This window comes from Pantherophis guttatus, chromosome 4 (assembly GCF_059756535.1).
Source record: "Pantherophis guttatus breed Tessera chromosome 4, ASM5975653v1, whole genome shotgun sequence".
Lineage (NCBI taxonomy): Eukaryota > Metazoa > Chordata > Lepidosauria > Squamata > Colubridae > Pantherophis > Pantherophis guttatus.
Genome location: NC_142066.1, coordinates 64,777,868 through 64,801,631, shown reverse-complemented (window position 1 = coordinate 64,801,631; position 23,764 = coordinate 64,777,868). Strand labels below are relative to the sequence as shown.

Here is a 23,764-nt window from a genome sequence, read left to right as displayed (position 1 = left end):
ACAAACTTGCAGGAAGACACATCTGTTTTAATTTATGTAGGTGATGCAGCAGTATTTTCAAAAACATCTATTGGTCTTAAAACAGCTTTTAAAACATTAGCAAAGTATTGAAGGAAATACTGTATTCTAGTTGAGTATGGCTAGTACTCAACTATCAAAAACAAAACCATAGCATTTACCAAGAGGCCCAAGAGACATGCTTGGAAGATGGATAGCCACAGGACTAAGCAGGTCTTCTGTTTCAGATACCTGGGAATCGTTCATTCTGCTAACAGTAGAATGAATGATTCAACATCCATGGAGATGTTGCTGAAAATGTAGAACTCAACTGCCATTCTCGAATTCCTCAAGACTAGAGGTAGCCATTATATATCTGGAACACTAAAACTATTCAAAGCCAAATCAATAGCACAACTACTTTATGGTGCCCAACTGGGGCATTTTTCTAACTTTGCAATCATTAGAATTTGTTCAATCCAAATTTTTAAAGTTGACCCTTCAAGTCCCTAAAATGTGTTTCTAATACCACCCTGAAGTTGGAAAAAGGCCCATGAAATCTGAGGTGAGAGTTTGGATGATCATATTCAACTATTGTCTAAACTATCCTTTTTCCCCTTGGCCTCAACCATGAGGGATGACTTTCAATACAAGGAACAAAGCAAGGACAACTAAAATCTAATTGTTGGGCTTCTCTCCAAGAACTATACTCAGCATTGCATATGATTAGGCCAAAGCTCTTATTAAATAGCATATAGAAGGCAGCTAGCTCCAACTGGACCTAACCAGGTCTGCAACTTTTATTGGCAGTGAATCCAACAGGTATTCTGCCTTGCCCATTATATACTTATTCAGACTTGAAGTAGTTAGCCATCAGAGGGCCTTCATTCATTCTTCTGAGCTGTTCCTGAAAGCAGATACAGGAAAATTTTCTACCTGAAGGGGCAATACCCCTGCGACTCTGGACATATAGAAATAACAGAGCTCCTACAGTGCTTATACTATAGACATTTGTACTAGCCTTATCTCATCAATATAGTGTTGCTAGGTTTTGCACAGCAGTGATAGAAATCAGTCAAATGATGGCCTATGTATCAAACCTCACTTAATGATTTGTTAGTTCAGTATTTTGTTATTATATTAGCTTTTATCTCCCTATATATTTTTTTTTAGATTGCTGGTTTTACATATACGTTATCATTTTTTAATTTTGTGTATTTTGTATTTTTTTTTAACTTTTCAAATTTTTACCTATTTGTATTCTATCCTTCTTTTGCTGGTTTATAATCATAAGATTTGTTTGTGTTCGATTGTAATATCAGTTACTGAATGATTGGTCGTAAGTTGAGGACTATCTACGCATTACAATATTGGGACCTTTTAATTAATTTTTGTTATAGTTAAGAGTTGTGATGTAGAAAGTTGAATTTTATACATGTTAATGTTAAAGTTAAAATAGTTTTGGATTTTTTGCTGGTAACTGGATTGAACTGGATGGATTACTTATTTGAGTTGCCTATTTTTAATAGATGGGTTATGGGCTGAAAAAAATTATATTTATTAGCTAAGAAGAGATTATGCAATTGCTAATACTTGTAATTGCTAATACTTGCCAGAGGGAAATAGCTTTCTTAAGGAAGGAGAAATTATACTATTTTCCTTCTTTCTTTGCATTTTTTTCTTTTTCTTTTCTTCCAGTTTGTATATCTTATATTGTTCTATTAAAATTGTTTTATTATATAAAATTATAAAAATAAAATTATTAAAAATAATAAATAGATGTAATTATTTCTAGTAACTATAAACTAGCACAATTTTAATAATAATGCAGCTTCTTCAATCCTGATTTAGAGCTTCTTATCTTCCTTGTGAGTACCCGCAGGCATCCTGATACTATTTGTTGTTGTCTCCTTGCTTTCATTTGTTTTCCTTCCTGCTGTATTTTGGTTGGGATGGCTCTGGAAAAAGCAGAACTGGGCAGAGTATACCAAAGCATAAAGGATGGCTCTCATTAGGAAATTAAGAAGCTCTACTAAATTCAGGATCCAAGAAGCTGCAATGCTATCTACTACAAAAGAACCTGCTCTTATTGGGGGTGCTGATGTGAGGGCAGAACAACTTGTTAAGCAATAAATTTTACATTTTACATCATACTGCATGTTAAATAATACACATATATAAGAATTACATAAAGATATAAATAATCATATAAATAGTTGGGAGAAAGAATGGAATTTATTAGATTTAACACCAAATTGCTCACAAATAATCATAGCATATTACCAATACTGAGGAAGATTGAAATTTCACAACAAATGTGAACTCTCTGCAAAACAGATACATTTGCTGCTTAGACTGATTTATTCTCTTCATTTGAGGTTGAAGATGTAGTGTTCTTTAATATAAGGATCTCAGATCCTACTGACAAGGTATTAGAAAGGGAGATTTGTGTCTCAGAGTGATTTGCCAGGTATATTCCAAAGTTAGTCTGAAAAAAAGAAACAGCACATTTGCCAGCTTATAAAATGAAATAAAGACTTCCAAAACTAGACTGCAAAAATCAGGACAACCATTAAATGGAAACAAATAGTTTCAGATTATTGTAGTCTACTTATAGTAGCCATAATGAAGTAGATTATGCAATATCAACCTACAGTTCTCTTGGATTGGATATATAAAGTCCAGGAACTAAAACGAAGATACTAAGCAATAGAAAAGGAGAGCCACATTTTAAATGATACTTACAACCATTCTTATTTTATGTTCTCTAAATTTATGCTGATTTTCTAAGTGGATATTATAATATTTGTAACAAGTGGTTCATCAGTGGAAATAATTACTCAAAGACATAATGGTCTCCCTTTGTATATGTACTCTAGCTGAGTTTAAACACACATGCATTCAATTTGATTTCTGTAGTCCTGCACTTAGCCTAAATGATTGATGAATAATGGCTCCTTCCTATTCCTTATTTCTATTATTCTCTGATTTTGTCAGATACTACTTTTCTGACCAAAATTGGTACCATCTCCAGAATTTAATCTGTAGAATTTAGGAAATTGCCCAGAATTTCCCCAAATATGTTTTATTAGAGGGACCCCATAGTTGAAGTTCGTGATACTCAAACTGAATGTTTCGGGGGGAGGTTGGGGGGAGGGGTGAAGGGAAAGAGCTTTACAAAGAGAATTTAACTATGAGGGAGAGAGGCAGTTAAGAAATAGTATGTATAAATAAATGTGGAAGATAAGCAAACAAACACATAAATAAATACATAAATAAATAAATAACTGATCATGTGGTTTACAATATGTTAAACAACAAAATAAAATATTTACAACAATAAATAAATTGCAAATGAGTTAAAATTAACAAAGATGGTGAAGAAGACAGTAAGATGCACATGGGCAGGAGGTGGGTTGGAGGTAGTCCATTAACCATCTCCAGAATGACATTGTGTTATCAGGCTAGGACAGGCAGTCAAGGACTACCTTTTCCTGCTTTGTTTGTACTTACACGTCATTAAATAAAATGATATTCCTTTTAGAATTCTTCCATTTTATTACCAGTCACCTTTGCTTTAAATATTCATTTGAACACTGTATATATTAAATAATGACAAAAAGTTGAAGATAATATTTCTACAGTAAAGAAAAATAGCAGCAAAAGAAGAGGATCGGAAGATTGGAACATTAAAACACCAGTGCTTGTACACTGACCTTTCTGTCTCTAATGGATGACAACTTTTGCAAAAAGTCCTTGTTTCGCTGTCCAGTTTGTTGATTAATGCAGATAACCAGGCATCTGTGACATGGTCCTAAAACCTGAAATTTACATAGAAAAATTATGAAATATTATTCAGCTAGAATGCTGGGCAATTGTAGCAGGAAGTGTCCAGCAATTAATTTTACTAGGACCGTGGCAAAGATCATCTAAACTCTTTTGGGGCTGAATCAGCTCAAAAAGTGGCCACACATATCTTGATTCAAGACAAATGCTAACTTTTCCTAACTCAGTCAGATAATGGGGTATTAAAAGGTAAATGTTTCTCTTTGTGCCCATTGCGTAAAATGGATTTGGCTCAATTCTGATCATAATGTACCTGTACATGATTAATCTATGAATGAATTACCACAGGATGAGGTGACCGCTACTAATGTAATTGAGTTTGAAGGAGATTTAGATAACTTTATGAAAAACAAAGCTATTGATCTTGAAGATTCAGTATTACTCCTGAGTTGAGACTGTTAAATACCAGTGGAAAACGGCAAGGTATGTTTGCAGTTCCTGTTTCTTTGATCCAACAAAGTTAGTTTGGTTGTAGTCTATAAACAAGATGAAACAAGCTGCTATTAAACCTATATAGTAGCTAATATTGTTTTCTAGGATCACTTTTGGTTTCCTGCATCTTGTCTTTCCTCATTAGGCTTTGCAATTACAAAAGAGAGCTACAGCCATTCCATACCTTGAAATGTAGCGGACCAATGGCAATCTGATCCCACAAGTCTTCTTCAAATGGCTCATTCGTTTTGATAACAATGTTGGCCCGAAATCGATAAATTAATTCCTGAGGAAGAAATGATTCACCTAGGCTGTTTCACAAAGACAAAGAATAAAATAATAATTTAATTGGAATGAGACATAATTTTAGTTTAGTTAATTTAGTAAAATTATAGTTTATTATTTAAAATATAATAAAATGTAACATATATAAGTCTAACTGTAAAAGTGAAATATAGTAATCTTGAGAACAATTGCAAATTAGAGGCAGAGTTACAATAAAAATCCACAAATACAAAAATAGAAAGTTTAAAATTGTCTAATGCAAATGCTGTTACAGGTAATAGCAACCCTCAACAACCTGGCCAATATGGTTACTAGTGGAGCAACCATGAGGCAAGGCAGATAAGCAGCAAAGCCAAAAACCAGAAGAGTAGAAGAACCTAGCTAGATTAAGGGCCAACGCCATGTTCCAATACTGGAGAGCTGGCCATCTGGAGACTGCAAGCCTCTCCTGGTACTTTCTAGCCTTTAAGGAAGCCAGTAATCTACATGCAAAGGTGGAAGCTTCAGGACAAGCTTTCCAAAACTTTTCCTTTCTTAAGCCTGGAAAAAGGAGGACAAAATTTGTAATACTTATCTTGATGTGTTAACTGCCAGGCTGAAGTGTAAAGGAAGAAAACAATATTGAAGAAATGTTCAGCTCAAAAGAAAAACTAACCACTTTGATATAATGGTTTAAATCATCAGGCTAGAAACTGAAAGATTGTGAGTTCTAGTCCTGTATTAGGCATGAAGCCAAATTAGGTCATTTTGAGCCAGTCTTTCTGTCAGCCCTAGGAAGAGAGCAATTGCAATTGCAAGAACTACAACAAATTAAATTAGAAAAGTAAAATTGAAAAAGGAAATCAGGAAGGAAGGAAGGCAGCCAGGCAGCCAGGCAAGCATACAAAAGTAAAAGTGCAATAAGAGACTAATGACAATTGGGACTGGAATTTGTAATTATTGTTAAGCAATTCTTAAGAGAGATGTGTATAGCATATGAGTCTACTTTGCTCAATAATCGCAATCCCAGCATTTCCAGTTGTAGTCATTAACTCCAGGTTTTTAAGCAAACAGAGCAAACATGCTGTCTGCTGGATTTGAGAGCAAAAGGAATACTTGATGGAGGGTTTCAGTTCCTTGTATAGCTGAAACCCTCCTCAGATATATAGTCCTTTTGCTCTCAAATGTTCCCACAGCTTTCCAAGGGATTTCCCTTTTCTGCAATCGATGAAAGGATTTCAGCTCCCTTCCACCTCCTCCACATGCAATATTTCCTGTTAGCTTCCTAATTAAGTTTCTGGGGAAGCTGGCAGAGAAGATTACAGAGGGCAATCACATGATCATGGGGTACTTGGCAATCAGTCATAATTGTGAACCAGTTCCAAATGCAGTCACAGGGCGTGTGTACAGTAAGTGTGTGCAACATTTTATTATGGTTGAAAGTGTTTTATGGGTGTTGTAACTTTGAATGATTGTTAAATGACTGATCATAAGTCAAGGACTACTATGGAAGAAAACGGAAAAAGAGCTAGGTATAAAAAAAGATATAAAGACGAAAAATGGCTCCAATATTTTTCATAATGGTTGTTAAGTACATTTATATTTTATCTTCTCTCTCTAAAGTTACTTCATGACTCTTTTTTCTATAATCTCTTCTGTCTATTAGCAAATCAAGTTCATATTTTCTTTTTTATGCAAAAATCATTGAGGTTTCAGTCACTAATATTTGAAGATGTTGTCTCTTCTCTAATCACCAGTGCAAATCATTTGTGAAAAATCTTGCCAAGAAAGATGTACAGACTCATCTGGTTAGTCACCAGGAGTCAAGACTAACTTGAAGGTGCATGTAGTCATTCCCACACACAAAGGACTACTTGGTATTTAGAAATGGGGGTAGAGTGAAAAAGGGCTGGGAGATAGGGGATGCAATCAAGAGTGTTGATGGAAGGAGTTGGCGAGTGAGCTGCTATTTGGGAATGAGGTTAAAATAACATTCAGTCACCTCTTCCAGCCTTCCAGTCTCTTGTTGAATTTCTAGTACTTCAACATTGAGAGGTTAAAAACAAGAAATGAATGACTCAAGCCCTCAGGCACCCTTTGGTACCCTTTAACATTGATTGGAATCCACAGAGAAAGGAAAGGAACAACTGCAAAAAGTGCCTCCCAATCCCAACCCCCACAGCTGAGACCTCCAGAGGTTATCCACAAGCATGACCAATGCTGTCTCAGTACTGAACCTAGACTTAAGTCCAAAGATGATCTCTTGAGAAGGAAGTGCCACTGCCTCTTTCAAGCAATTCAAGGCAGGCAGTACAACCCTTTCCCACATAGAGGTATTCATCACTGCTTGGATCCAACCAGGAAGCCTTAAACAATCATAAGAGGCATAGATACAGGACACAGGCAAGCTGACAGCCAAGAGGAGTCGGCCCATTTCCTCAGGATCAACTGATTCAAATTTCTTTCAGCTCATACATATTTTAGTCACTTCCAAAGGATTTGCTCAGAATCCAACTCTGAGTGAAGTCAAGCAATTTTGTTTTGAGAAATTCTGATATGATTTCTCACAGCAGCCATGCAAGAATTCCCACACTGCCTCCTTACCCAGGAGGTTTCTCATTACTTATAAATGACCCAGTCACACAAAATGTGGCTGCTATTCTTATTCTCATTTATAAAGATGTTGTATAGCACTGCAGGGAAGTCACTCATTTTGCAGAACCATTTATGAGCAATTTTCAGATGCAGATGTTCAGCTAGTTACAAGTCTAATGGGCTGAACTTTCCAGTCCACATATATCTCTTTAAACAATTTGGGGAATAGCATAATCGATCATACTATAGTAGTTTTGGATTAACAAGTGTAACATTCAAATCTGATTAATCCACTGCACAGGGTTGTTGTGAAGAAAATAGGAGAGAAGAATATTAAGTATGATTATCGTCTCCAGTTATGTTAGAAAGGTGTGAGAAGCAGAGAAAATTACAAACTATAAAGACTTTCAAGTAGAAATAGAATGACTATGGCAAAAGAAAGTAAACATAGTACCATAAGCACCTTGGGTGCAATCCCAAAACATCTGGACCACTATTTGAATAATCATTGGCATTGACAAAATCACCAGTCAATTGCAAAAGACAGCTTCCTTGGAACAGCTTACATTTTGCAACAATATCCTCAAACCCCATCAAACAACATCTACCTATACTTTGGGAAGGACTTGGTCGGTAAATAAAAATGGCAAATTCAGTCTACACATCTGGATGACTATACGTTTGTGACTTGCTACAACAATTTTAAGCAGAGTTAAACAGTCTGAGATGTTTTAATTTAGATTCCTGCATTGAACAGGGGATTAAACTTGATGTCCCTGTCCAACTCTATAATTCTACTAGCAATAACAAAACCAATTGTTCATATTACAGCCCTCTAGCCCTATGGTTCTATGAAAGCAAGTTATAATGCAGGAATATCAAGTTGCCTACAGGAGGACAAATAATGCAAGCATTGACAGTATTGTAAAGCAAATTCTTCCCTTTTTCTATTTGTCATATTCAAAAGGGGCATCAATGTGATACAAGCTGAAATTGATAAAATTTCACATCCTGCAGATTCTGCATGATTGAATTAAGCATCTTGGCCTGAAATATCTTGGTTATTAAAGTGACATAAAAATGCCCAAAGCAAAGAAATTTGCTTTTTTTTTTTTTTAAGAAAACTGAGTACCTTACCTTGCAGTAACCTGTTCTCTCAGTTGTAAAATACTTGTCGTATTTATCAGGAGATACTGTGCTTCATTTGCTAAAGAAAGTGAAGGAATTGCAGCTGGGGTCTCTCCTAAAATACAAACAGTATAAAGTGATAACAGAAATAATGAAAATAAAAAATCCATATATCTACTACAGTTTCTAGTTAAGTATTGCTTCTACTTAAATATTCTCTATTTGAAGCCATCTATTAAATGCAACTTTTACCTTAGGCACATCTATGTTCAATTCCATCATACATAACACCACAACTGAGTCACAGTTTGCAAATTGGACAGCCTTTAAACAGGCTTAATTAATTGGAAACATTTTGATTACATAATATGTTGTACACTAATACTGGGGCAAACTAAAAATATTAAAGTAAATTGCTTTTAAGTATATTTTAGAAATCCTAAAATGTTCATATATTATTATGGTGATTGGATTTTTATTCATAACTCTTATGTCTTTAATATTTGCAATATTATTTATTCTCTAATGAAGATACAAAATATTTACCTTTTTTATTCTTAGAAGAATTTCTTTTGAAATCTGAACTCTGCCTAATGAGCCGACACTGTCGACCAAGAAACTTAGTAAACCAATCAGCTAGTCTCTCCCCACAATCGTATGTCTGTACTCTTTAATGAACAAAAGTAAAAAAAAAAATTAGAATCCAAAGTCTACTTTGGCTGCAAAACTACTGTAATTATAATATATAATTTAATATCCATTTATTGCAGCTCAGAATTTTGCTGTAGCTGTTATAACTGCATTCTGCATTCAGATGCAAAAATTCTAACAGGAGATATATAGTCTTCTCCTTTCTTTGAGAGTTCACTCCTGGTGACTGTCTGAACAATTCCCTGCTCAGTTCCAAGGATGAGAGAAAGTGACAAGCCCCAAATCACTCAACTATGTTTGTACCATGGGGGAACTAGTCTCCCACTTTCCAGCCTGATACTCTAAGTTGGGTGTCGGCAACCCGCAACTCCAGAACCGCATGCAGCTTTTTTGTCCCTTGCTGTGGCTCCCTGTCAGATGATCCCACCACTGGCTGGGTTTAACACCAAGATGCACGGAAGCAAACCAAATGGGCCAGGGTCTCCCTCCCCGCTAAGTGGCCCTGCTGAGCCTGCTTGTAAACTCTGCCAAGCACGGCTCCAAATGGTTAGTTCATGTGTTCCTCCCGGCTCTGTCCCACCTGCTGCGCACCTGCCTGCACCCAGATGACTGAGCTGGATGGCGTGGTTCCTGCCTCCTGGAGCAGGTAGGGGTGGGCGTCCACCCGCCGGCCTCTGCCCACTTCTTGCCACTGCCGTCTGATCCCTTCCATCTGGGAGGCGCTGCTCCGCTGCCTCGCCAGCTGGCGGGGAACCCAGTGGTGCCAGCAGCTGGAGCCTTTCCAGGGCTGAGCAAGAAAACCCTGCTGGGGTTCCCCACAAGGCGCAGCGGCTGCAGGAACCCTTCAGTAGCGCTTCTGCCTCCTACCTGCATATAGAGGTTGGCCAGCATTATCACGACAGCAGCGCAGAAGAGGCATGCCCTGTCTGTTCTGCTCTTGCTGTTCAGAGGTCCACCTCTGGAGCGCCACATTTGTTTGCTTGTTGGCTGTCTCCAAGGAGGGAACTGCCCTCGGGCAACTGGAGAGCACTGATAAGATAGAGAGATAGATAGACAGACAGACAGACAGACAGACAGACAGACAGACAGACAGACAGGATAGATGGATGGATGAGAGAGAGGGAAAGAAAGAGAGAAAGATGACAGACAGACAGACAGAGACCTGTTTCCCACAGAAAACATCAGGAGCCACAAAACCTGGGTAGGCATGATTGGAGTGTAATCATGTGACTGGGAGTGACATCGAGTTGGCACGCCTACCCAGGTTTTGTGGTTCCCGGTGTTTTCTTTTCTTTGGAAATGGATCCAAATGGCTCTTTGAGTATTTAAGGTCGCAGACCCCTGCTCTAAGTACTACATCAATCTGCTCAGCCAGTTTTATTGAGATTGAATATAACAACAATCTTGTGAATTATGGTATGTTGTTCCTCCTCTTGCTACGTATAATTCAATGAATAAGCTATCTATCTAAGCCACTTCCAAATATTATCTATCTTTTGTGGACTTAAAAATATTTTTAACCCCTTGTCACCTTAGCAATGCATCTTGCATTTCCCTGTTCTCTATAGTCTTATAGGTGCTACAATTATTTTCCTTTAATTCTTGTTTGTTTAGTTCAATCTGCATTTTAGTACAGTATTTCTCCAGTTATGACCAATTAAGCCCAAAATTTCCATTGCTAAGCAAGACAGTTTTAAATGGATTTTGTCCTATTTTAAGACCTTTCTTGCCACAGTTGAATCACTGCAGTTGTTAGTTAGTAACATGATTTCCTCGTTGACTTTTCTTGTAAAAAAAAAATCACCTGGAAACTAGTACAGGTAATCTTTGACTTATGACCACAATTGGAATCAGAATTTCTGCTGCTAAGCAAGGCAATTATTAATTGCACCTGATATTATCTTTTTTTTGTCATGGTTGTTAGGTAAATCACTGCCATTAAGTGAATTATTCAGTTGTTAAGCAAATCTGGCTTCCCCCATTGATTTTACTTATTGGAGGGAAGTTTGCAAATGGCAATCACATGACCCTTGGGATATTGCAACCATCATAAATACATGCTAGTTGCCATGCTCCCAATTTTGACTGAGGGGATGCTGCAACTGTCATAAGTGCAAGGACATTACTTTTTTTCAGTGCCGTAGTAACTTGTATTGTACTACCTGTACATGAAATACAAAATACAACCAGTCATTTAGTGACCATTTGAAGTTATAACAGCACTGAAAAAATTGACACGTGATTGTTTTTCACATTTAATAACCATTGCAGCATCTCTAGGGTCATGTGATCAAAATTCAGATGCTTGGCAAGTGGGCTATATTTATAACAGTTACAATGTCCCAGGTGTCATGTGATTGTCATTTGCAATCTTCCCAGCTGGCTTCCAACAAGTAAAGTCAATGGAAGAACCAGATTTGCTTAATGACTGAGTTATTCACTTAACGGCACTTAAGTCAAGGATTACCTGTACTAGTTTCCAGGCATTCAGGCAATTAGGCCTTTTCCTCAGAATCAACCTATTGATATCCCTGTATCTTTTGTAGGGTTCAGATTTGTGTTCAAATTGTTGTCCTCCATAACAAGTTACTCTACCCTACTACTGCCACTTGTAAGACACATATGTATACATGTGTACATACACATGTGTATGTATAAGGAATGCATGAATCTACAGGTCATTCACATAACTGAGATTAGTGAGAAATTGTAGTGAAATAATGTTATACCCAAAGGTAGTCACTAGTCTCCTTTCCATTATGAAATGTTTTTCACTATGTAAATTTTCACTTCTTGCATCTGTCTACCCACCTGTGAGAACAAACTTTGCTTTGACAGATTTCTGTTAAAATTCCCCCATGTTCTTCTAAGGGTACAGAAATGGAATTCATTCCTATGAAAAGAACAGAGAAAAAAAAAATCATTACCAAATAAATCTGTTTGAAATGTTGGCTATTTGAAAGAGTGATACTTAGACCAAGATTTGTAATACTGTGTTTCCCCAAAAATAAGACCCTGTGTTATATTTTTTTGAATCCCAAAATAAGCGCTTGGCCTTATTTTCAGGGTAGTCTTATTATTTTGGGGTGCTCGGAGCAAGACAGGGCTTCTCTTGCCATCTTACCTGATTTCCAGCTCTGTCCCCCTAACCTTAACTAGAGGAAATGGCAGGGACTGGCTGCGCATGTGTTTAAATATTTTCAGGGAGGGCTTATTTTCGGGGAGGCTTATTTTTAGCGCATGCACTCAAAAGCCTGATTGGGCTTATTATCAAGGGATGTCTTATTTTAGGGGAAACGGTATTTATGGTACTTCTTCATGGATTTAGTACTGAGTTCAATACTTAATCATATAATACCATTAATAACTCATTTGGGAGTGATGTTTTCATTTTCAATGAATACAAATGTCAAATCCTTGTAATATACCAATACTTTAATTCTATTCATTATTCATACTAGTTCATTTTTTGTAATAATGATTTTTTTTTTAAAGGACTGGTTTTAACTTTTATTAATCAGTACTAAATGCAAGAGGTGTGTTTTGAGAGTTGCTGATTCTCCTGTGTGAATGACTGCTTCCTGCTGACTAAATAGTCTGTAGAAGGAACACAAGACAGCCATTTTCTATTGAGTGAGTTCCCTCAATGTATGAACAGGAAGAACAAACAAGAAGGTTGTTAATGAAGTTTGGTAGATGTTCCTGCTAGACCTGGGGGGTGGGGGGGGGGTTTATTTCACTACGTTTCTCCCATAGGGGCCTCTTGATACGTTATGCAGGACTGCTGCAGAATCTTTTCAGGGTCCTTATCCATTGCACTGATCGCAGCCTTAGGGTTTTTTCCTAAGTTTGCCTGCTATTTCTGGCCTCTCCTACAAAGTTCATGACATGCTTCCTTAAAGACAGTTCCTCTAGGATTGTCCCTTCATTTCCCACTGAAGCTTTTCCTGGTCTTGATATTACTCTATCTCTTACTTTATTACTATATTTCTTACTGGGCATCTCCACTTAGTCTCCCAGCAGCTGTGGATATGGTGGACCGGAACGGAGGATGGCTGCGGAGCTCCAATAGCCTTTCCCCTGAATAACTCAAGAATGCTGTGAGGGCTCCTCCTATTCCCCTCTCCCTTCTGCCTGCCTAGGGAATTGGGCACGCTAGGAATACCCACCTTATTTACTGGACAGCAAAGATCTGTGGCTACTGTGTTTTGCTCAGTTGCGTGGAGTAAGAATTGGCAGAAAATTAACAACATCCATGAAGCTCAAGCTCCTGAGCTTGGTTTGGGGCATTGGCCACTTTGTGAGGGGGCACAGATAGCAGTGGCAAGAGTTAGGCTGCATAGATTGTGATGCAAGACTGGAACCGGGATCAAACTCAGAATGTCAGTTAGCCCTAGAAACACAAGATGTCTGGACTTCAGCCATGATCCCCCCAGAATGCCATTAATCCATTTGTATGGAGCTAATTTGCCCCCTGTGGTGCATGAATTTGTGATAGCACAAATGTGTGAACTAAATGAGCTAGCAATTTCAGGCAGCCAAACTACTTTGTGGATTACACTGTAAATTTCCTAGCTCCCAAACACATGAATATGAATCACAATGACTCTTCTCAGATCCAGATGATAAGGAAGCTTGGAAACACAATTCATATATGCTAATTTAATGCTGAAGGACTCAATAGATAAAAGAGCTAATTTAGTTCCACATTTCTGTTAGAAAATCACATCGACATGATCATTTTCCAAAAAACATATCCTGAAAACGAAAAAGTAGGAGTAAATCCAATTATACAATTTACTAGGTGCTGTTTACCACCACAGTTATGGCATGCCAACCTATATCAGGGGTAACATTGAGCAATTATCACTGATAGTGACATCCACAACTAAACTTCAAAAAATCCAGTGGGAGGGCATGGAGCTTGTTGTAAAAAAAACAGATGGTGCTAACCATCCAACACAATAGACACCTTAGATAAGCACTGACTAAGTTGCCTTGTGAATTGTCTCCCACTCCAAAGCCCCAAGAAACAAGGAGCATACCACTTACATCAAGAGAATGCTCAGGACATTACAACAAACACGCAAAGCACATTACTGACTACTCTTGCCCTTTCACTTGCAGATGAAGTCAATACTGTTATCAAAACCATCAAATATAGTAAAGCAGCAGGATTTGATGCCATCCACCTGGAATTCCAGATAAACTATGGGCAACACATGTAAATCAATAAATTATATTTTACTCACATATTGTCTCCAGTAGCTGCTTATTAACACATTTTAATAAGGCAAAAATGATATCAACTTTAAGACTGGATAAACCAAATGACAATAGAAAGCTACTCCCCAATAGCTCTATTAAGCTCTTGCTATAAACTCTTAGAAGACTACTCTTAACAGGATCTACAACTGAAGAACATCTCCCTGTGGAACAAATAGGATTTTGACAACATTGAAACTGCTGAGCCTACCAAGTTATACTGAAGCAGGATTCCAATGAGGCCTTAAAACCAAACCAGTTTTTGTGACCTAATTACAATATATGGCAGAGTCTGGAAGGAAGATTTATTATACAAATTACAACTGATCATCATCCCATGTCAAAAGACTATCCATCTTATTAATAATACGCTGAGCAACAGGACTTTTCAAATAATAATGTGGGGGGGGGAGTGAGAAGATTAAATAATGGCCTACCACAGGACTCCGTGCTGGCTCCCACATTGTTCAACGTATGCATATCTAGGATGATAAATACCAAATATGCTTATGCAGATGACCAGGTCCTAGCAACCCAAAAGAAACATTTTAGTCTTACAGAAGACTAAAAGCTCTGGGGAAGTTCTTTGCTGAGTGGAGGCTCATCCCAAGCTTGAGCCAAACAGAAACAATGTGTTACCACCTTAACAAGCAAAAAAATTCCCGACAGTATACTTCAATAGCAGCCTAACCATCCCTTTCGAAAATACCTTGGCGTGTGCTGGACTGAACTCTCTCTTTCAAGAAATACTGCAGCAAAAATTAATACTAGAAATAGCATATTGTACTTCAGGGAGCCTCTGCTTCTATGCTTAGAACATCAGCATTGGGATTGGTATATTCAACAGCTGAATACTGCGGCTCTGTCTGGATGAACAGCTGCCATATAAACAAACTGGAAGCCATAGTAATTAATACAAAGTGAATAATAATAGTGAGTGTATCAAGACCACACCATCTGGAAAGTAAACTGGATTATCGAATGTCCAGAAAAAAATATATCTGACCCAACACAAAAATTAGCAGCTTTCAATGCCATCCGCCAGGACTTGAAAACTCTGAATAGGATTCACACCTCACATGGCATTTGTTGAGATTCTCTGTTTAAGTGGGGTAGAGAATCCATTCCTCCACTAAATGTGACTGTGGTGCTCCTCTAGACACTGGATCATATATTGACTAGCTGCCATTTGAGAGCTTATACAGAAGGAAAACCATATTTTTCCTTCCCACTAACAAATACTGCATTTAATTGAATAAATGGCATAATATTAATTGATAAAACACTAATTCCATTTTCATGAACCAACATATTTCAAAATGTAAACTATAATTTATATATATAGCTTATTGAATTCCTCATGCCTTACAAAATTGACTAGTATTATGTCTCCTTTTATATATTTTTTACTACTGCTCGGGAATCAAGGCCCTGGGTAACTAGGAGCTGGCTTGGATAGATGCAAGCTTCTCAACAGCATGAGAAAAATGCCTGAAGGTAAACAGCATGCACCAGACCATCAAAACTGCTGGGGGATGGGGACAATTGCTCCTTGAAGAATGGTGCAATTACCCTAACATAAGACCCTAATTTCAGGCTCTTATTTCTTGCTATTGAGAGCCCCACATGGCCTATTCAATGCTTTGGAAGGCTTCCAAAGCTGTATTAGAACTGGATATGGCGCAGCTTCCAAAAACTGCAACTAGAAGCTATATTGGATAAGTGCAGCACGCCAAACAGCAGCAGAAAAATATCTAAAGATAAGCAGCATGTGTCAGATCCTCAAGAATGCTGGATGATGGAGCAATTATGCTGTTCCCCATGGTTCACATGACTTGGAGAATGGTACAAGGCAGCATTTCTGCATGGCAGCAGCAATGCTAGGGCTGCTGACTGGAGATGTAGCAGTTGGCTGATGCTCTAGTTGAAGCTCAGTCTTGGCACTGCACCAAGGCCACTGGGTAGGATGGCCTTGGAAAAAAGATAGGCAGGAGACTCCTCCTCAAGATGGCTGCTGAACAGTAGAAAATTTTCTTTTTCCTGCTGACAATCTGCTGATTTTGCTGCCAAAGCTGGTTCTCTGGCAGTGCTGCTTCTTGGATTTGAAAGAGAACACTTAGGAATGACCCAAGATGGCTTTTGGATGGCTGTTGACCCACCTGGGAAGGCGAAGATTTCCAGGAGTAATCGGAAAGTCACTGGTCTTCAATCTTCCTCCTTAGCAGTTTGTTATCTTAAGCATGCCTAAATTTTAACTTCAATTTTTGATTTTTTTGTTTCACTTTGCCTTTTATCTTTAAAAGTCACTGGCTGGTTGAATGCTAATTTATTTTAGCCCCCTGCTGGACTTTATCTTTTTCCCTTTATGTTGTTGTTTTGAATAGCTTTTGTTTTTCTGTAAGGAAACAAGGCATGCTATTTTATTAGATTTACTTCTACATTAGACTCTCAGCCCAGGGTTTTTGCATTTTATTAATTTGCAAAATATTTGGAGCTTATTTTTTTAAAATTTTTCTCTTAACTTTGGATAGAAATATCCCAAAAATATCATCCCTGATTCTTTATCTATTTCTTTTCTTTGCTTCTGTGTTGTTTGTTCTTTGTATTCTCTTATTTATTGTTGCCAAGTTATACAGAGCAGCAATGTATCAGATTACAGGCAAGCAAACATGGCTGATAAAGACCATTTACTAACATGCAATTCTTAGTTGAAAGCTTTTTTAAAAAGTTTGATGAAATGATAATGCTGTGGAATTCAGATGCATGTAGCTCTGGATAAATTAGATTCACAAAAGAAATGTGATTTGAAAGAGCAAATCCGTTGGAAAGAAATATGGACTGTACAGATTTAGAACTAACAGAGCTGATTGCTGAAATTCAAGCCTGCACTTTTTTACAACAAACCTAATTGAGTGAAGAAGTGATAAATTAGTTATCCCTAGGACTGAAGGACACTGGGGAATAGATTTATCACATTTAACTGGCAAACAATATCATCTGGATTTTTTGGATCAGAAGATAGGCCAACTTTGGAGATTTTTTTATTATATTTAACCAAACAGCAATTGATAAGACATTGTATTAACAAACAAACATGAATATTTGATCCAGAATGAATTATTGTCTCTGGATTTTCTCTGAAATTTCAGAAGTGTCTAGATTTGGTTCTCCCAAACCAGAGGCAATCTGGGCTGCTAAACTGAATGTCCTCCTCAGAGGAAGCCTTCTTAGTGTTTAATATACAGAACAATTAACTCCCTCAATAAGGACAAATTTTTAAATGAATGTTTAGATATGAGGTGCCACTACAGCCCCTTAATTTGTATTTCCTTGACTCTTGGCAACTATACGGACAAGTTTACATAGTGTTCTGGACACCATTTGTTGAAGTAGTTTGCCACTAACTTTTTCCTAGAGCTGATACTGGCCCAAAGTTATCCATCTGGTTTCTTATGCTTGAGGCATGACTAGAAGTCACATCTGCCCACTCCTATTTCAATGCCTTAATCACTTACTTGTTATAATTATCTACATACAGTTTTTGAAAAGTTTAATACCTTAAAAAAAATGCAGACATATGCCCACAGCAACAAACATTAAGATTAAAATTCCTTTCTTCCATGTCATAGAACAATCTTCCTGAAGTCTGATTCTGTGAAACTTGATTTCCACGGAGTATCTCTTAAGAGAGGGACCACAAAAACAGTGTTCCAGAACAATTCTGGTGGCCAACTACAGTTAACAACATGTAACAACAACACTAATCTGAACTGAGGAGTATCAATTCAGGAAAAGTTAGAATGCAAGTGAAGAAAAACTGGCGCTGAATATGATCAAATAAAACTTGGAGCCCATTATCACCCCTTGCCCAACAGAGTTTTTCCAAGTGGTAAGGGGCCTGTTGTAATCTGGTCTAAAGAAAGCTATAGTTGTACAGTATTAGTAGTATGTTTTTGAGAAATCTGTGATAAATTGCTTGAATTTGCATAAGAATCTTCAGGTAAATGCATTTATAGAAGTGGAACTACAGAAATGTCCTTCCTGTCTTACTGGATGAGTTTCAGTTTTTAAGGAGGGACGAGGTACTTGGATGTGTTTTGTCTACCATCTGTGTGCTTTATTATTGTTTTTTCTTGGCTTATAAAATCTAGTAGGAAGGGATTTCAGGTTGGGTCCAGCATGACATAAGATAGGGAGGGAGGAAGGGAGCAGAGTAATTGCAGCTTCTTTAAAAGACACATGATCAGAAATTAAATCTGGAACCAGACCAGTGGCCAATATTGAACATTGTCATGTTATCTACTCTAGATTTTCTTAGATGAAACTAATTTTATAGATTTATTTCAGTCTGATTTCAGGCCTCAGTATGGAATAGTATTTTGGCTATCTTACAGAATACTGTCTGCCAGGAAAAAGGGGAAGGGCAACCCTGTTGATTTTTCTGGACCTCTCCAGCAGCTTCCAGTACCATCAATGATAATATTCTCCTAAACAGGTTGTCAGTGTTAGGATGTGGAGGCACTATACTACACTGCTCCCACTCCTATTTGGATAGGATACATTAGACTTATGGGCTCCATTTTATCCCATATGACTTTTTACATTTAACTTAAATAGTTGGGAGAAGTTATCCAGGTATGTGAGCCGAGATGTCAGCAATATGCAGGTGATGTCCAGAACTACCATCAAGTTCAGGAAATCAGGAATCCAGGCAGTTCAAATGAATGTAGGTTTATTGCATGTTAATACTCTCAAAAATCTGAATTTCTAATGGTCAAAGCAAATTGGCTAAAGTTAAGAGTCAATGGAATTCAAGGTGGGCTGGACAAATCTCTTGTGTGTGCAAAGGGACTCGATGCACTAACCCTGACCCTAACCCCTGCCTCAGGCTCTGCTTGCTTATCTCCTACAGCTACCTCTCCTTTTCATTTAATATGGGTGAAACAGTTGGTGTTCTGAACCAAGCTTGGACAGGATAATGGATTAGACTGAAACGCAATCCAGACAAAGCAAGACAAATATTGTTTGTTGGTAAGTATCCGTATAGCTGAGTGGTGCCCTGCCTGTTCCAGAGAGGTCTGCGCTCACCTTAAAGGAGAAGGTTTACAGTTTGGAAATGTTCCTATATCCATCCCTGTCACTATAAACCCAAGTCACAAGGTGCTTTTCACTAACTGTGATAATACCTTACAAGATAGACCAAGACCAAGAAGCAGATGCCAGTTTGGTTACAGTTACAGAATCTTGCAGGCCTGATGTGCTTCTCCTCCTCTCTCTTTTTCTTCGTTAATGTCTGTTTGAATGTTTTCAGATCCATAACCCATCTGGGTTTTTGCAATGTTTATCTGCCTATTGCCTAATAACAGATCTTCCCTCTCTCCATCAAGGTCATCTTCTTTATTCTCTACACTTGGACAGAGACAACCTTGCAACAGTTTATTCATGCTCCAATAATTTCCCTGGTCAATTTATTGTAATACGCTGTATGTGGGACAACCTTTGAAAATGGTCTGGAAACTTCAGTTAATTCAAAACAGAGGCAGCTAGATTGCTCACTGGAACTGACAGATACCAATATATTATGCTGGTACTTTGCCATCTGCATTGTGTGCCAGTCAGTTTCTGTATCCAATTCAAAGTGCTAGTTTAACAAATCTAATATTTATCAAGAATATCTTGAAACAGAGAGTAATGATTTTAATTTGCTATGCCTCAATATTTTTTTCCAGAAGTCTAAACACAAATATAGAACCACTATCTCCTGATTTATAATCTCTTTTAATATATTATAATCTATTAAGATTATAATAATCTTATAGGATGAATATTTAAAATAATAATAATCTTATAGGATTAAAATAATTATAATAATAATCTTATAAAATAATAATCTTATAGGATGAATATTTTGATAACCCTTTCGCAGTAGTAGAAGAAACAATCTGTGTATACGAACCTTCTGCCTTAATGATCATCACATTTTGCTCCAGGTCAATTAAAGGCTGTATAAGACACAGTCGTGGTTCCTGCTTTTGAGTAATACAAACTCCATTCTGATTTGTAACCATCCAGTTACGATCATATACCAAGCCTTGGTTTCCAATAGACCACTGCATAACCTGAAGAAGGTAAAGGAAAATTGAACTGTTATTTACTCAACAGACATTGAATAACATTTTTAAAAAACTGGCATATACGTGTATTTATTTTCAGCTCATTACAACAGTAAGGGATGTATATTGTCTTATGGCACACTTTAAGGCAATTCAACTTCTTTCTGCACTTGCAGGCTTCTTTCTGAATGCATAGTCAAATTTCAACTTTCTGCTATTTAGAAATTGGAAACAAGAAAACTATGTAGCAAATTTAAAAGATTTGCTAAACCATTTAATCTAAAAAAAGGTTGTTGTTTTTTAAAAAGCATTTCTACTCCAAAGTCATTAACTAGTCTGTATATTAATGCTATAATCTCACCAATGCCATGTCAATATCCTACACTCTTCAATTCAGTCTAAAGTTCTTGGAAGATACTATTAAGCTTGGTTTGATGGCCAATAAAAAGTTGCATTCTAATGCTTTAGCAATCTAAAACAAGGTCTGGTTTAATTTTGAAGCAGCTATCCCTTCTTGGAATGTGTAAAAAATGAAACAAAATTCCTATTTGCTTTTTCCTCACAGAGAAAAGCAAAATAATCCTACACTGAATGTTAAAAATATTAACTAAAAGAAAAATAACAATGTGGGACATTTCAGGTGTATGGATCTCACTTTTCAACAGTCCTGGAAGCATGGTGATTGGTAAGAGTGGTATGTGGAAAGCAACAGTTACCTGTTCCTAAACTATTTGTCTCGTCTCTTTCTGCTGGGCCTCTGCTTACTGTAGTGCATTCCTAATTGTTTCATTTTTTAAAAAAAGGTTGAATAAAGAAGTCATAGGCTATTCATACATTCCAGGGAGAGAAAAAAGCAAGTTTTCTAATACTATAACTAGTGTCAATAGTGAGGCATGGGTAAGACTCCAATGTGATAAACAAAAATTAGACAGGGATATTTTGAGTTCTCTTTGTAACAATGAATATCTTAGTTAATTTTAATTATATTTGAGTTATTTACTTCAATGTATACATTAACATAATTTTGAAATAAACTTTCTCTTGACCTAATTTCTCTTGGTCTAATTTAAGTAATCATGCAAATTGCAGAAATTGCATTTTAAACAAAAGCTTACATATTTTGCTACCTATTACATCACTTTTATGTAAACATTCCAAGACTACACTCTGGAATCTATACATAATTTAAAAAATTATTCTGGCAAAATTATAATTGCCAAAAGGCAAAAAGAAGCCATTTCTATACTGATTTTTTAAAAAATCAGCAGTAAAAAGCTTAATTTCAGGTTATCTTTATTTGTTACATATTATTTATTAAAGATTCTAATCCAATAAATATCTGAGTGTAAATACTTTTATTAAATTGAGCAATCTCTAGAAACTTGTATAGCATTGAATTGGTTATATCATTACCCATTTGAATCTTCCTTTTCAAAGTTTATGTTTCTGAATTACTAAAAAAAAGCTATATAGGAAAATACTTTAAATGAAGGTGAATTGTTTTACCCTCAATTTTTATTAACTTTTAAATTGCAGATGCCTTTGAGCATCAAGTTGATGTAAATATATTTACCTCAAATGCAGCACATGATTTGATTGGGTACAGGTAAATATTGGTGATTGTAATTGTCTTTTTACCATTTGGCACTTCTACTGAATTAGTAAAAACTTTAGGTATGTTGATTTCTGCACAACTTTTAGTCAAATGCACATTTCCTTCTGGTATCACTGATGCATAGTGGTGACTTAGCTGTAAATTCTTGATTATCCTTTCCAAATGCTGTTCAGTTGCATTCTTGTCATCATGAATGTTGCCATTTTGTATGGGAAATGATGTGAGTTTTGGAACAATCTCTGTCTGGAGTGGACATTTTACTAAATTGAAAGCAGATAATCTAATACTTATAATGAATTTCAGAAAGGCTTGGACATCTTCAAATGTAGACATATATCCAAATGAAATTCTCACAGACCCAGTGGGATGTCCATCAATTACATCTATGTCATCTCCACACACATGACCAGCCTATTTAGGAACAAAATACAAAGATATTTTGTAAATTTTATTAAAATATGACAAATTTTACTAAAGTTAGAGCAGAAAGATTCTTTATAAACATAGTCTAAATGTTTTAAGGACATAGTTGATTTAGTGATCTCTCTTCCAGAATAAGAACCATCTTTCTTTACCTAATTTTATATAGAATTGCATTCCTGATTATTCATGATCTGTGACAGATCATTCATCACAGAGACAGGAGATTATAGAAGTTTGGACAGTTGTGGATATTGTGTTCATAAATGATAGAAGAAGACAGAAGAGGATCAGCTATCTTTAACTGTACAGATCAATATGGAAAACTCATTTCTGGAAGTAGCAGGAACTTTGGAATTAACTGACTATGAAATACTGGTGTTCTTAATCTTAAGAAGAACTGAAGCTGAATCTAGGAAAATGTATATGTAAGATTTCAGAAAAGGAAAATTTAATAATCTCAGAACAATGACAAAATATGTTTATGTAGTGATAACATATATATCAGTGGTAATTTGGAATACATTTACAATTCCATGTCAGGACAAATTAATGAGAAACATACTGGGTCAACAATAATTCCAGCTAAGTATACACTGATGGTTTTACTTCAACTGAAGCAAGATGTTTTATCATAAACCTTGCTTAACATCAAAATGAGTCTTATATTACTCAATATTTTTTTCATTAATCGTTTAAATGAGGGTGCAGATGATACAAACATTAAGTGGGGAAGTTAGTAATTTAGAAGAAGTAACATTACACAAACTTGGTAACTTAAAAAGAAATAGATTAAAATAATTTGAGAAGCAAAACTTAAACATAGAAGTATAGCATATAGCATAGCTGAATACTTGAAAAATCATTATAACTATAAGCCATTTGAAAGATAAACCAGTCTGCTAGAGAGATTATGGTTCCTTATCCTTGGATAAAAAGACAACTAAACAGCTATTTGTCAAGGGTGCTTTTATTTGGTTTCCTGCCCTGATCTGAGGGCTAGTCTAAATGGTCTCTTCCAATTATAATTCTATGGATTTGTTGTTAGGTTTTTGAGATGTAAAAAAAATAAAAATAAGACCACTTCAAAAATCCCTTCAGAATTTATTCTACCTTTAACATTTAATCTGTACAATTCAACTGAAAAACAAACTGAAATCTTTTAGGGGGATTTTATTTTTCCCCTAAAATATTTCAGTTTTTTAATTGACTTGCATAGCATATATAATATATTAAAATGGAAAGAATTCTGAAGTGATTTATTTTAATGATTTTTTTACATCTCAAAAATCTGGCATTTTAACAGCAATATGCAGAGTTTCTATATCGTGTGTGTGTGTGTGTGTGTGTGTGTGTGTGTGTGTGTGTGTGTGTGTGTGTATGGAAATCTTTGAACCTCAATAATGTCTGGATTGACCCATCATCAACATCAAAATCA

General features: G+C 36.4%; 2 protein-coding genes across 5 annotated transcripts in view; one reads left to right on the top strand and one right to left on the bottom strand.

Moving 5' to 3' along the window:
- FRRS1L (ferric chelate reductase 1 like) overlaps positions 1-19,779 on the top strand; it is a 61,279-nt gene extending 41,500 nt beyond the window's left edge. For both annotated transcript variants that reach the window (XM_034416353.3, XM_034416347.3), the window contains exon 6: positions 19,566-19,779. In XM_034416353.3, coding sequence (XP_034272244.1) covers positions 19,566-19,655 — 90 coding nt within the window. In that variant the 3' untranslated portion in view covers positions 19,656-19,779. The remainder of the gene's footprint in view (positions 1-19,565) is intronic.
- MOCOS (molybdenum cofactor sulfurase) overlaps positions 2,214-23,764 on the bottom strand; it is a 50,828-nt gene continuing 29,277 nt past the window's right edge. For all 3 annotated transcript variants that reach the window (XM_087894034.1, XM_034416344.3, XM_087894035.1), the window contains 8 exons: positions 21,865-22,317; positions 20,135-20,297; positions 11,725-11,806; positions 8,809-8,930; positions 8,272-8,377; positions 4,460-4,586; positions 3,714-3,818; positions 2,214-2,485 (listed from right to left, as the gene is read on the bottom strand). In XM_087894034.1, the coding sequence (XP_087750160.1) occupies positions 2,348-2,485; positions 3,714-3,818; positions 4,460-4,586; positions 8,272-8,377; positions 8,809-8,930; positions 11,725-11,806; positions 20,135-20,297; positions 21,865-22,317 (1,296 nt within the window). In that variant the 3' untranslated portion in view covers positions 2,214-2,347. The remainder of the gene's footprint in view (positions 2,486-3,713; positions 3,819-4,459; positions 4,587-8,271; positions 8,378-8,808; positions 8,931-11,724; positions 11,807-20,134; positions 20,298-21,864; positions 22,318-23,764) is intronic.